The 15,430-nt window shown below is 45.2% G+C and overlaps 1 protein-coding gene across 1 annotated transcript in view; it reads right to left on the bottom strand.

Annotated features, from left to right (window-relative positions):
• The window catches only part of LOC311313056 (F-box/LRR-repeat protein 7-like), a gene marked incomplete at its 3' end in the record, with an annotated part of 17,910 nt that extends 5,101 nt beyond the window's left edge, over positions 1–12,809 (bottom strand). Inside the window, exons 1-2 of the mRNA XM_084443081.1 lie at positions 12,636–12,809; positions 10,288–10,377 (exon numbers count right to left, since the gene is read on the bottom strand). Of these exons, the coding sequence (XP_084299207.1) occupies positions 10,288–10,377; positions 12,636–12,672 (127 nt within the window). The 5' untranslated portion in view covers positions 12,673–12,809. The remainder of the gene's footprint in view (positions 1–10,287; positions 10,378–12,635) is intronic.
• Positions 12,810–15,430: the final 2,621 nt, after the last annotated feature.

The following is a 15,430-nucleotide window of genomic DNA, read 5'->3' as shown; positions in this document are numbered from 1 at the left end:
GAATGTCAGTAGCTACATGACGAATGGACAGTGTCGGTCTTCCTGCCTGTCATGAAGATTTGTGTGCCAAGTAGGACAGACAGACAGCTAGGCGGAAAGACGACCAGCCACTCTTCTGCAGATCTGTAATCCAGGCCTGACCTGAGATCAGTCTGACTGGGAGTGATGACATCCGCAGACTCGTCCTCCTCTCTGGGGAAGATGTCTTCGCTATCGGCCCTGACAGAAACACTCACAGACTCTCCCGCAGGCCTCAGAGACAAAAAAAAACTCTCAAAACAAAAAAAAGTGTTTTTGTTTTCAATACAGGAAGAATAAAAACTGGGACTTTCTTCAGTTCTTTTTTCTGTTCTGCTGAAAGTCAAGTCATGCTGAAACATCTCATTCAGCGTTGGAGTTTTCATGGAGCACTTGTGGGTTGGGGTTTGGGACTAGAGGCGGGCTACCAGCGGACTAGTGGCGGTCTGGATGTGAATGCCTGGCCTTCTCTTCAACTGGGTGGTCCATTTACTGTGGATTCCGCATGAGATATGTGGCATGTTGAACATGAACACCAACATGTACAGTGGACAGAGTTGGAGTCGTTCCCAATAGTAGATCTAACTTGTGGTGACATGTTGTCACATTCACATGCCTCCCAATGAGGACTCCATATTTCACTAACACCCAAAGGATCTCAGGGCCCAGTGTCAAACATTTTAAAAATATGCCATCTATCCCAAATTATTCATGCTCGTCCAAATATTCCAAGAAAGTTACTTTTAGCTTCAATGTTTATTCTAGCACTTCATATATATGGGAGGATTCCTGAGCTAACACTCTGTTTGTGGATTTAGCCTAGTGCTCAGGCGATGTTGACTCAATATTACTAAGAAGCCCAGGTACAACTTGTCACTCTAAACAAGCAAGGGAAAGACAGTGAATCAACATCCGGAGGGAAATGGGTTGAATTTGTACAGTACAAGCATAAAGTTATAGAAGTATACAGAGGCTCCTGCCATGTAAACTTACAGTCCCACAGTACCAAAGCCAAGCCGTCCATCACATTATCCCCCTTGCCTTACGCATGCCCGACACAGACATAGCACTTGGGCCTTGAAGATTGAGAGTGAGATACTGTTTAATAATCCAAATCCTAATTAATTAAATGGATTTTGCGTGCGGGGGCACAGCTAGCTATCTGCCGCCGGCCAAGGAGCAGCTTCCAAAATTGCGTAATTACAGTACATGTGTCACTGATCATTTGAGCGTTCCAAGCCCCGAGAATCAGAGCTGCTAATTAGACTACAACCCCCCCCCGCCCCCCACCTCCACAACTCATCCCCCATTCCCTCTCATCATTCCCATCCATGCTTTCGCCCAGCTGGTGGGAAAACTTAAATGAAGACAGCTTTCCATTTGTTTTCTTTCTCTCTATTTTGAGAATAAACACCTGGGCTTCTTTTGTGAGGATGAGTACCGTTTACGAGGATGGATTAAAAAAATAAAATAGAGAGAAAGTCGTGAAGGAGACGAGTAGTCCGTGTCAACCGGCTGATTGAGCCATCTGCTTTTCATACATGTTCACCAACAAGAGTAAACACTGATGCATTATGGGGCAGGGGTCCAAATTTGGAGATCTGCTCTATGCAGAGTAAAACTGAGACAGAACCCCTAACACATTACCCACTACTGTTTGCAAAGGAAACCGAATCCTCAGCAGTTTTGATCGTTTCATAACTACATATGATTGAAAACAGAGTTTTACGAGAAACTGTTCACTTCCAAGTTTAGCATCAGTAAAAAAAAACTTGCTACCCAAGGCATGACTTATGAAAGCTGAACTTTCCTTTGCGGTGTTTAATGCATCGTAATGGACTATATCCTACAAGGGGTGTTCAAAGACCTTGAGGAACATCTCAGGGGTGAGACAAACAGACTTGTCTTTAGAGAAACAAGCAGACACTGCTTTTGACAGTCCAAGTTCATTATTATTCTAGGGAAAGCCATTGCCAAGACCCTGGACAAACAGAAGTATGCAGACAAGCTACAGGCAGACATAACTGAGAGAGTCCAGCCAAAACAAACGACTTGAAATGTGAAACACTCAACATCCTCTACGTTGAACAGGGAGGAGACACATTTTGGAAAATTATAGATCACTATGTTTCTTTTTTTTTGGGGCAATGGGTCTGCTATTGGCTTTACTGCTGTTCGTTTCATTTTCGTGACAAAAGCCAGAACTTCCTCTGAACGCGGTGTCCAACTCTGAGGACTTGTGAATGAAGTCTTCCTTACGTAACCACTAACGAATGATGGACGTTCACGAGCATGAGTCACATTTAACGTCTGTGTGCAACTTTCAAACCTGGCCTTAAGAGGAGAAATACCATGCAGCAGAATTAACTTCACATGAACCCACAATGGGTGCATGTGGTGGAAGAGTTCTATAGTTTGAGATACCAGAGAGAAAAGAGTCAAACATCTGGTCTTTGAAAAATTGGACAAAGTACAACAGACAGGGAGGAAAATTAAAAAGAATCTTGTGCATTTTGAGCGTGCAACCACAGCAAGGAATCTCGGTCTGAATCATTCGCCACTAATGCCCAAAGCAATGCCAAAGCAATGATGATCCATCAGAGAGCCCTGCAAACCCTCAGCAGGATCCCATTTACAAAGGAGAACCTAACTTCTGTGACACATGTGGCGGAGCATCCTTTGAAACCAGAAGTCGAAAGTAAATCAATTAGAAGGCTCAATGGATTCGGAACAGACACAAGACGACTGCATGATGAAACGCACCAGCAACCAACTTGAATTCAGCAGAGTCAAAACAGTTCAAATAGAGACCAAGAGCTAATTGGGCCAGAGAGAACAAACATATGAGGACCACAAGAGGGAGAAAGTGAGAGAAGGCAAAAGAGAGAGAGCGAGAGAGAGGGAAGATAAGTTGGCACAAACGCCTGCAGACTTCTTCTACCAATGCCTGGGACAAGTGCACATCAAATGGGGTCAATCCAAACCTTGAAGCGGCCCAGCAATAAACCAAAGACCTCGCTTCTCAAGATCTTACAGCACTGTGAAAGAGAAATGATGAAGAACTGCGGGTCCCTGGACTAATTCTGTAGCATCTGGCGAGAAAATCCATTACCTCAGTGTCATTCCCGCCGTACCATGGCCCTTCCCATCAGTCTTTTCCACTGAGGTCTTCCAGCCAAACTGGAGGGGCGGGTGAATGTGGGGAAGCCAGTGACCATACCGTTGGTCCAGCTAGTGTCATGTCTCTTTTCCCGGACCAATCTTGGAGAAAAATATTATCACTTCACAAGAAAAGTCATGCAGCTTCAGATGTCCAAAACAGACACACGTCAGGTGTTTTGACTGCATGGAGTGCGACTGGAAAATGTCCATGATAGACGATGATAAAGAATATACTCATTATTATGTATTGTTATACTTCATATTTGGAGGATGGTGTTATAATGGGGGTTGCAAATGTGTGGTGTGTTGGAAAGAGAACAACATGGGGCCTATCCTTATATTTTTTTATGAATATGTGGAAGTTGATATTGCAGCGCAGAGCAGTTCACCTATCACCAAAGCCTTCGCTACAGGAAGATTTTACATTACCAGACAAGCTCAGAGTACAATGGCGTCTGGAGTTCCGCTTACAAACTGTACATGCTAGAGCAGGAAACGGAGGGGGGGGGGGGCAGGGTCCGAAAACAGCTGCCACCCCACCCCTCGCCCCCAAGCCTGGCTCTAAGTCACTCACTTTCAGACACTCTCTCACTGAGCATGTGCAGTAGAAAACTTATTGAACCTCTGACATGCACCCTCCCCCCCCCCCCCTCTCCTAAAAACAACACCAATATCCTTCGGTCTCTGGGCCTCTGAGGGCCTCACTGTCTGTACTAGGGCCTCCGAGGGCCTCACTGTCCCTCCCCCCTCTGCTCTCCTCCCCCTTCCCTCACTCCTCTCCTCACTTCGTAAATCTTTGGCGAGGACTGCAGGCACTCAAACATCCGTCAGACAGCCAGACCCAGGCTTACTCTAGCTCCCTCCCTCAGAAAGAGAGAGAGAGAGCAAGAGAGAGAGGAGGAGAGAGAGAGAGACAGACAGACAGACAGACAGACAGACAGACAGACAGACAGACAGACAGACAGACAGACAGACAGACAGACAGACAGACAGACAGAGAGGCCTTTCTGTGTGTCTATTTATCACAGTTCTAATTCCCCAGAACGGAGATGACATTCTGGGCTCCAAAAGCAATTTGGCATCAGGGTGCAACTGATCCTGTCTCTCGCAAAGCGCTGACTGTGAAACATGAGAAGGTGATGCAACATTTACAGGTTGCTAAATCAGATATTAAGACGGGGAAACAGAAGGGGTGCTACTCCGGGACATAGAATAAGCTTGGGGGGGGGGGGGGGGGGGGGCCGTGCTGGAGGTTCAGCAACCTATAGTATACTTTTTTTTTCCGGTGTGGAGAACAGCGCACAACGGCGGGATGGCTAGGCTAAATAACTGAGGAGGATGTCACTGGACCCTGAGCTGCTACACATGAGCACAGCAGATCACACACACCGGACTGGAAAAAAAACAGGCAACACAAGCCCCAAAACGGCTTGATTTAGTTATGATGGGGAGCAAATGCAGTGATGTCATGTGGTCCCAGCGTCAGGGAGTTTAGGGGGGGGGGTGCGGGGGGGATGGGGGAGGCTTGGGAAGGTTTGCGCTGCTCCGTGTCTTGCGTCCATCATGGCGATGAGGGATGTGAGGGATACGGGGCTGTAATTTTCTGTCTCTCGTCCGCGCGCTACAACCCCCGGCCGCAGCTATCACTTCCCCCGTCGCATAATGGAAGAAACCAGCAAGCGAGCGGATCAGATAAGTCCAGTGTCAGTCCAACCAAGTCCAGCCTAACCACCTCTGATGTCATATTGGCACACGGAATCACTTACACCTAGGTGTATTCCAGCCAAAACCTCACTCTGAGGCCAAAATCTTACAAGCAGGCATATATCTAAGCCAAAATGGCCTCCCTCCCAACTCCTGTCCAACATGCTCCAGTTATAGTACTGAAAAGTAGGATTCAAGTTGGAAGAAAGCAAAATGGCAACTGCATTGAAAACAAGCAGGACTGTGTGCTTCCTTCCAGAGACGGAGAATGAAGACTAAGCGCTAATCAGTGGAGAGTTATGAGAAGGAGGACCGCTCTACTGCCGGCCCGCCTGCCTTTCTCTCCTCCTTGAGTAAACCGCTTTCACTCGTTTTCTTTTTCTTTCCCAATCTCTGCCGCGGCCCCCTTTTTCGCTCAGATTTCCTGAAGGGAGTGCGAGGGGAGGGGCCAGACAGCGGACAGACACTGGTGCAGCACAGCCCACAAAGTGATACATTAATCAGTGTTATTCTTTCATTAAATAAGCCCAAATCCTTCTCTCACACTCAAATATTTCCCGTACTAACTCAATCCTTCATGCTGCGTATACATTGCGTGGTGTTCCCAGCTGTGAAGGTCTGTTACACATGGACGTGTTTGAACTTCTTTTCAGCAGATCAGGATAAAACCTCAAACAGGGCTCCTGGTGCCCCCCCACCAGCAGCCGAACACGGGGTCAGGGACCGGGCTTGAAGCCTGGCAGTCTGGCACCTGCCACCGACATTTCCCTCTCGAAACAGCAGGCCTTCCTCCTCTAAACCCCCCCCCCCCCCCCCCCCCCCCCGGACGGTTGGAGCACCTTTCAACACAGCTGTCGATCTTCCGGGACAAATGGCGGCTAGACCGGCTACTCGGGCACGGGCAGAAGCGCTTCAGCGATGCTCTGAAAACAGGGCCTCCGTCACAGGAGCGTGACGTTGGCCAGGCGTCTGTGTTATTGTTTGTTTAAGAGGAGACTTGCCACCGTAGCAGATGATCGACGATAGCGTTACACTGTGCTCCAAGCACTGAGAAACATGGAGGTTTTGATGATGAAGGCTCTACAGTACCTCAATAGCTTGGGAGCTGCTTTTGTTTGCCTTGGTTAGATTCGTTTTCTATGGGTTGTATTAGCTAGATTCGTCCAACATCCACACTATCCATTATTCACACATGCACTCTCTACACTACTGATATCACTGATATTTCACATCCCATATCTGTCTTTTGTTGTTGTTTCTTGTGTTGTTTGTGTTAGTTTTATTAAATATTCTGTTAATTATCGTTTGGGTGTGTGACTCCCTTTTTGTTATGACTCTTATGAGCTGGGATCATAACAACCAACAACATCAGCGGGTATCTTAAAGTAGCACTATTATGACAATTTACAATTACAGAGCAGAGACTTTTAACCGAAATGACTTACGATTGTTTGAGCTAGTGTTAGGATTAGTAGCCTATATTACTGGCCTGGCCCAGTATCTTTCTAGGTCTAACCACTGGCCTACCAACCGCCCCCATGTCATGCTCTCCTAATTACAGTCTAATTACAGACTTCCATTAACACCACATCACATATCTGACAAGACGAAGCATCCACACTGACATACTTCATATACAGAATGTTGACTTGGGCACAGAAAACCAAGGGGTCATGAGAGTATGGGTACAATTTACAAGCATATAAAGTAGGATTTATCACCCTTGTTTATTTTCAATGTTGTTGTTTCACATTGTTTGGACGTATTAATACTTGGGTTGTAAGCCCTCTTTCAAGAATTGAATGCCTGTTTTATACAGTTTGGCCCAGCACCAAATCAGGGATGTGGTAAGGCCTACTACAAACTTTTAGAGGGTGAAAATGTTAACGTCTTGGAGACGGGAGAGTTTTCTACCGAGTGCTGTTTAGACTGCTCGACTGACCCTCTCTCTGACCTCAGAAACAGACAGACAGTGTGTGATTATAGTCAGATGGTATCTAATTATAAGGACAAGATATTAAACATTAGATTTGACTATTTTAGATTTGTTATGTAGGGTTAGGAGTTATGTTAGTGGGTTACACATTATTTTGCCATTTCTTATTCAGATGCTACTGTGAGTTTCAAAATATTTTTCCTGGGTTAAAGGGACCCCGAGGAGTTTATTTTTGGTTACGAAACAGTCTCATTTTAATGTGGGTGAATCTACATTACTCCACTAGTTTATGTGTGTTTTCGACAAATGTCGTTTCTTGTATGTAGTTTATTTTTAGATTATTATTTTGTGGTCGGGTCGTTCAGAACTTCCTTGGAATGACGAAACGATTTACTGCAGTAGCCTACGCCGCCGACAAGATGAAGAATAATTTAAATATGACCGTTATATATTGTGAAAAGTAACGTTACTAGTAAGACTTATCTAATTACCTCGTCGGTGGCCATCGTTCCGTCTTCAAAACACACGGCTCAGGTAACTAAAGTTTACGACAGTGTGCGGGGAGGCTCATGGGAAATGTGGTCTTTTTGGGCTGAAAACACTTCCGCTTCCCGAAACTCCTCGTAGGGCCTTTAAATAGATGTTATACTGAATACAAAGTCAATTAAAAATTCTATGGTCTACAGCTCCTTATAGGCCAAACATTCACATAAAACATGAACTCATTTCATGCCGTTCCATTATACGGCTTTAACATCTTTACACTAATAACTTTCTCCACACACACACACAGACACATACACACACACACACAAACACAGTTACCACACACAAACACACACACATACACACACACACACACACACACACACACACACACACACACACACACACACACACACACACACACAGTTATCACATATCCTTTGTACCTTGGCAGGCAGGAAGGAAGCAGGCATGTGTATTGTTCCCAGCATGCACTGTTTTTACATGGCCTTCCTGGTGCCATAATAACAGATCACTGGTAGGATTGGGGAGATGGGGGGGGGGTTGTACTGTATCCTACAATATTTATATTATCAGCAGCTAAAGAAGACCCTGATAAACCCTGATCCTAGTATCAAGGCCTCCGAGGCAAGCTTTGTCTCCACAGCTGTCCTTTATGCTTTAAATAAAAGCCAACTGTACTGAAGTGTTGTCTGTCTATTTTTTTACACTCTATTTTCACGTCTGAGCCACATTCCTGAGGTACCCCTGAGTACAGGCCTGGCAGAGTGGACGTTCCAGGGCCAGACGCTGCAGGGTCACAGTTGAACCTCCCCCCCACCCCCCCCCTCACCCGCTCTCCCATGGTGACGTGAGTCTTGAACCGCATCCCACTGGAGGAACGCGCCGCAGTCTGCATCTCATCAGCAGGTCAGCTGGCTCCGCCCACACTACACTGCTGTCCTGGATAACAACGGCGGAGACACAGCACCAAATCATACCGGATGACTTCATCATAAGGCAATGCTCAAACACATAGATGATCTATTCGAAGCGATGGGGAAAGTTATCTTTTCCTTTTCTCTATATCTATATCTATATAAGGCGGAATAATCGATCAGTGAATAGTCAACTGAACGACGAGTCCCAGATCATGACCAGGTACTTCTTTGGGCCACCACCATGATGAAGAGAGCACTGTCCCGTCTAGTCCTGCACCCTGTGTCTAGAGTCGTCTCCCCATCAGTGTTCTGCACCAACTGACCAGAACAAATTCCTAGTATGTGTAATTTTTTATTTTTTTTAACTACCTGGCTATAAAACTGTTTCTGATTCGAGTCACATTCAGCTCCTATCCAGCAGTAGTCCTACATACGGGCTGTGCATCCAAATAATCCTGTTCCCAGGCTAGACTGCATCCTGATTAGTTTGAATGAGACCCCTGGGTGGGGATGTGTATGTGTGTGTGTGTGTGTGTGTGTGAGAGAGAGAGAGAGAGAGAGAGAGAGAGAGAGAGGGGGGGGGGGGGGGGTACTGTGGTTGTGGTGGTTCCAGACCATGTAATTACTCCCACTTAGCAATAAGAAAAAAAATCCCAATTTCTGTCATAACACTGGAGCCGTATTATGGTCAGGCAAGCCACTGGCCACCACCTCTCTCACACAGGTTGTTCTCCTGGCAGACACGCGCGCACACACACACACACACACACACACACACACAGCACACACAGCACACACACAGCACAATTATCAATTTCCCATAATACCCCAGTCTGGGGTTCCAGAAGCCTCTGGATGGATAGATCCCAGTGACTCAGCATTTCCTCAAGCGCTTAAGCAACTTCAGAGAGAAAAAATGCGCTGCTAGCTTGTCTACATTCAACCAGGGAACAAACTCAAGCATCGACCTGCTCCTCTGATTGTTTGTTGACACACATTAACCTCAGGTTGTTGGACTGTTTCATAAGGGTAGATGAAGTACTGAGGGATGCAAACAAATGATTTATTTATTTTTGGCATGAACCACATTTGTGCATGTGTTACAGTGTCAGAGGGAAACATTGTTCTTTCAAACCTTTTCTACTGTCATATATATATTAGGTCAGTAGGTGTTAAGTAAAACACAGTGCGGGAAGAGTGCAGACAAAAGATAAATCAGCTCTTTTGATTGACAAGTTTGTCACAATATTTAACAGACAAACCATGTGACAATAAAAGGCAACATTGGCTGGCACAAAGTAGATGAGAACATTACTACACACACACACACACACACACACACACACACACACACACACACACACACACACACACACACACACACACACATAATTTAGCATTTATATCATTTTGGGGATAACCCTGGGGCCTGTAGCCATAAAATGTAAACCTAACCCTATAACCTCTGACCCCTAACTCTAACCTTAACCCTAACAGTAACCTTAACCCTAACCCTATAACCCCAGAAAAACCCCAAACCTAACCCTAAACATAACCTTTGACCCCTAACTCTAACCATAATTGTAACCCAAGCTCTAAATCCTAACCTTTGACCCTAAAATGAACCATAGCCTTATGGGGCCCATCAAAATGCCCCCATAAGGGCATTTTTTGTGGTTTCACTATCCTTGTGGGGACATCTGGGCCCCACAAGGGTAGTTTAACAGGCACACACACACACACACACACACACACACACACACACACACACACAAACACACACACACACACACACACACACACTAGCTCTGATATAGCCAGTTTTGGACAAACATTCTCCCACTCGAAGGGAGCTAGAGATTTTAAGACAAAGGACAAGAAAGGCCCTGAGCTCCTTAGTTCTGATGAGTGAGTTTGTTTTCAATTTAGGGTTATCCCGGGAACACACAATTTCTCCAAAAATAGGCAGCATTACAAAAAGTGGATGGGGGGGTGGGGCGGGGGGTGGAGGGGGTGAATAATGAGCACCAGATGCCTTACCTTCGGTGGCAGCCGCATTCTTTGGAGCTTTAGTCGGTGTGTGATCCGTACTCGAGCTAATGTCAGAAGAGATGCTGGAGCTCCCTTTACCTTTGAAGAGAATGTTCAGGAAAAACACACAAACACAGGGAAGTGAGGGATTATGGGCTAGCACCATTGCACTATAGCACGGTTGGACCAACGCATGCATTGCTCAAGTTAAGGGAATTGAAATGAAATAGCCTACTCCACTATAGTATCTATAAACATCAGATTAGACTGACTTCCTAAGAGATTGTCTCTCTTGAGTTTCTCCTCCCTAGCTGTTGTCCTGATATGTCTCTCCGAGGCTTTAACTCCCACAGAGGGCTGAGGCCCGTCGGCGGAGTGGTTGTTTATTGCGCTTCATTCCTCTGTCAGATCATAAATGCAGCTCTGTGGCCTCGCCGAGGGGAGGAGGTCAGCGCCTTCGCCCAGCGTGTAAGGCTCAGAGGTATTCCCAAACAGTCACACCCACCCCGACCAGCACACGCCTAAGTATACACACACTTACATCCAGGGCAGTCGTCTACACAGAGTGGACAACGCCAGAGAGAAGCGGTCAGCAGAGTGCTGAGTCGGAGAACCGGTCTGTGGGAAACGGCTCAGGATTTAATGCCGAGAAAGGCTTTCGCTCGCAACACCTCCTCCATAATGAACACACTCAAATCAAGCTCACAAGACCAGCCGTTTCCAAGCTGACCCTCCTCTTTCTCGGTTCCATCTTTGCACACATACTCACACACATGCACGCGCACACGCACACGCACACACACACACACACACACTGCTACTACCACACTGGTACTCTTTGTAGATACTACATAATTCAACTCATATGGAGAATGTCTCTCCAGCCCCCAAAACTGCTGTATGAGACAGACGACATGTTGTGGTGACATCATTGAGCCAGCACATCTGCTATGGCTTCCACCACAGTCTTAGAAAGTGACTCACGACCTCACGACGGAGAGCTATGCAGATGATGTTAAAACCTCCATCATCATCCAGGCTTTCACTGAAACCTGCAGGGTACAGACCTCCAACAGCAGACGCAGGCTGCGAGTTTTAAAGATCACACTGACCTAAGGATTCATCCTCGTATCTGGAAGGAAAATCTCAGTGTGCCGCTGACACGTTCAGCGGAATGGTAGCCGTGAAAGGCGCTTGAAAATTGCTTGTTGACATTTCTGGAAAACAACTTTCAAAAAAGCTCCTACTTCCTGTCTTGTGCTTATATAATGTGTTGGAGGAGCTTTGCTTGCTGCATGTTTGTTAAGTGTGTGATTCATTGTGTGGCCGTGCAGACTTGAAAACAGATGTGGAGAGAAAGACTCTTTATATTGCGTTTTAATACTTGCATGATTAAACTAAAATTGCAGTCTTGCAGTGTCACTGAAGCTACACATAGTTTATTCAGCCAGGAGCTCATCAACAAGAACAAGGGTCGTAGCCTATATAAGCCTGGCAATGGCAGCCCTGGCTGGTGTATCTCATGCTATGAGACGCTAGGTATCTCATGGTAATACATTATTCTGTTTTCTGCCACTTAATACTGTAGTTATATCCAGCCACCCAAGTAGTTTATAAGCAGCATTCTATTCCGAATAGACCATGGTTGCTGCTGAAACCACCTCACACAATGAGTGAACCACAACTGGTTCTAAAAAAAAAAGAAGGGCCTTTTAAAGTTTGAGGAAAGGTGCTGAACATGGCAGAACCTTGACTCGCGGCAATACCATGACGCCAAAGGAATTATTGCTGAAGAGATTAACTACATCTAAATTGTTAACTGCAGAGCTACTGTCTTTCAGTAAAGTGAATGAGAAAGAGAAAGACAATAATCTAGAGTAGACAGTGCCTCTTTTCGTCCCCAGCAGGTGACTAAAAGTGTCAGTGTAACCTCTTTAACTGGACTGTCATAACATTTCATCTGTCACTGTGACAGTGAGGTATTTAGCTCTTGACAGGTCTTCACACACTACTGAGGGAGACGCATAAACAATCACACACCTTGTCACTGCCATGACATCATCACGTAAACCCAGTAGCCTACAAAACCTCACTTCTGGGGATGGGGGGGGGGGCGGATCTGATACTTTTATAGGATTTGGGCCCACTGTAAGTCAAATTATTTTAAGAACTACTTTCTCGAAAGGCAGTAAGGTTATAGCCTACCTCACTATAATATAGCTCTGACATTTTCAACAATTTCACACCAGCTAGGACAAAAACAGCGCGTACAGCTGAAAAGCCAAAGGTGCGAAATGGAAGGGAAGAAATCCCAACCACTTTTTTTTTCTTCAAGTCTGGACATTCCAAATACGTACCCTCGCTTCCATATTGTTTCCCATTGTTCGCACCCATCCTAAAGAATGCATAATATAAGTACGAAACTTAGAGTCATCCGGATGACTAGAGTCCCAGAATAATTGTGAGAGCCCATGCATAAAAATAATAGATTCACAAAGAATTGTTGCTGGACCGCTGACTTCAAATGGTTAATCCAGATGTTGGCAGACTAACGGGAGAGAGAGAGAACGTCTCAGAATTACGCAGACCAAGAACACGGACTTCAACTTTCAAAAGAGGATATATCCTCAGTCCAAGCTTTGTTTCATTTCGAGTCTTCTTCGGGACTTCACCGCTCGCATAAATCCGTCTATCGACTGGTATCTAAAAGCGTTCTCAAAAGCCCTAAATGGCAAGCAGCTGTTGATCAGGTTGCGTGCAGTCACTGAGGCGGACTGCCCAGTAACTTTTGACAATCGAGACGCGCAGTTCTCTTCTGAATTTAAAGAGACAGAGCAGACTTGAATAGACCATCCACACAGGATGACTACAGAATTACAATTTAAATGCAGTATTTGTGTAATCATATTTTCATAGAGAATTAATAGCCTATATGATTTTATGGTATACAATCCTTCACCTTTATTTACATACATATTTTGGATTTAATTCAGTTGTCTGGCCATATGAGTTTCCTGTGATATGATGCTTGAATAGGCTACCTATAATTGGACATCTTGTACAAACAAAAGGAATAGGAAATAACAATCTGTGATATTTTTATCATCCAATACAAGTCTGAACTTCCTTTATAACATCCCCTGCCCTCTGGGACAACAGGAAAATGAGCTTCATAATATGTCCAAACAGTGAGCATTCATGAACTTCCCGGGATGAACAGGCCTCATAGGTAGGAGGGATTCAGCTGACTTCTTGTCAGAAACATTCATCATAGTAATAGGCTGAGAACACACTTAGATGAGAGCTGTGAAGAGTAAACAAACTAAACAAACAAACAAACAACAAATGGAGAGTAACATTCTTCTTGGCCACATATGTATTGAGCAACAGAAACTCTTTAACTATTGTCTCCCAGTTTCAACAAAGAAATATGATAGGTACAACTGAAGCAAGTTACTGGTGAGGTGTTGAATATCAGTAAAGATATATTCTGGATCATGACCATGCTTGGAGTTGTATGGCATTCTTTTACAGCGTTTGATTGGCTCGCATGGTACTAATCAACTGGCCTTTTGGCCATCTCTATGGTGTCAAATGCCAAGCCCCAAAACCTTTACAGCCAACGATGTCTGCCACACCAAGAATGTTTTTTTACTTCCATGCATGTGAAAGTGAGAGGTGAATTAACAGCAAATCATGATCTGCAGCCAAACTCATAACAACCAGTGTAGGCAACCATTGTTCACTCCTAGCCCAATCTGATTATAGCAGTTGAAGCTTTATTAAGTATAGGTACATTATCATATAATAATATGCAACAACACATGACTTAACTGTACAGTGCATGAATGTGGTTTTTCAGGAGTTATTAGAGATAATATATATCCAGAGCTATTTCAGGTTCAGGCACTATTATCAACCTTCCAGGTTTGAAGTACAGTAAATCATGATAATATCCGTTGGCCCACTGCCCTCGAGTAGAAGGACAAAACTGTATGGAAGACAATGAAGCAGTCGTGACCATCTATTCACTGATAGCAGCATGTAAACCAAGAGCACCATTTTGGAACACTTAAAAAAGCAACATGTCATTTGAATGGGAGCCATGCAAGGATGTCTGGCTTTAGGATGCTTTCCAAGGAAGCTTGAAGGATCAGGCACTCGGTAGCCATCTAATTTAGTCAAGGCAGTAAGCTGTTGAGTGGAGAATATATATATATATACACACACAAATAAAGTGACGTACTGTACCTGATTACTTGCGAAAATAGCTTTAGGTTTTTGGCGGTGAGAATTATAAGCAACACAATTACATTATATGAAAATAATTATAGTGTAAGAGCGAATTATGCTGATGTGATGTAGCAACAAAACAAATATCGGTCAAAACATGTATTTTTATTCAAGAATGTCTTTAAAAAGTAAAGCTATCACGTAGACGCTTATAAAGCCACATACTTCACAGTTCACATGCAAGACGCTTAGAAGCTCTAGATTAGTTCTGAGAGGAGGTGACTATCCAGTGTGACGGATCAACACCAAAGGTGGCACCAGGGTAAGGGTTGGCAGGAGAGCTTTTACTGGTATCAGAAACAGGCAGAGACGTGGCCACAGACATTAGATAATACTCCGAGGCAGAAACAACATCTGCCCCAGGTGCATCCTGGGAGATAATGGCTGAGGGGCCAGAGTGGATGCCGTCTGGCTCCGGGGCGCCAGAGCCGGTCGTGTCACAGGCCACAGGGCCGTCGGGTTCAGGGGCACCGGAGCTGGCCTCGCCACAGGCCACGGGGATCGAAGCAAGAGCAAGGACGTCATCTCCAGTTGTTATGGTGGCAGGAGACGCAGGTGGAATCACGACCCTCTTGGCCAGCCTCCCACTCAACGCCCACATGGTCACAGGAATGGACAAACATCTGGCCAAGCAGAGCGAGAGGAAAAAGATTGATCGGAAACGACCCTACTAGTACACAACATTGGTGCTACTACCCAAGCCAGTTATCTATCCTACTTTTCATGACTAGTATGACCATTTATATGAAACGATGTGCACGGGGGGGGGGGGGGGGTCACTACCTGAATGTCGGAAAAACGTACCTTTGCAGGACTTTGGAGATGTATTCATCCATGGATGGATCTTCTGGCGCTGCTG

The sequence above is a fragment of the Borostomias antarcticus genome (assembly GCF_949987555.1).
Source record: "Borostomias antarcticus genome assembly, chromosome: 9".
NCBI lineage: Eukaryota > Metazoa > Chordata > Actinopteri > Stomiiformes > Stomiidae > Borostomias > Borostomias antarcticus.
The sequence above is the reverse complement of the archived record's forward strand: the minus strand, read 5'-3'. Positions and strand labels throughout refer to the sequence as shown.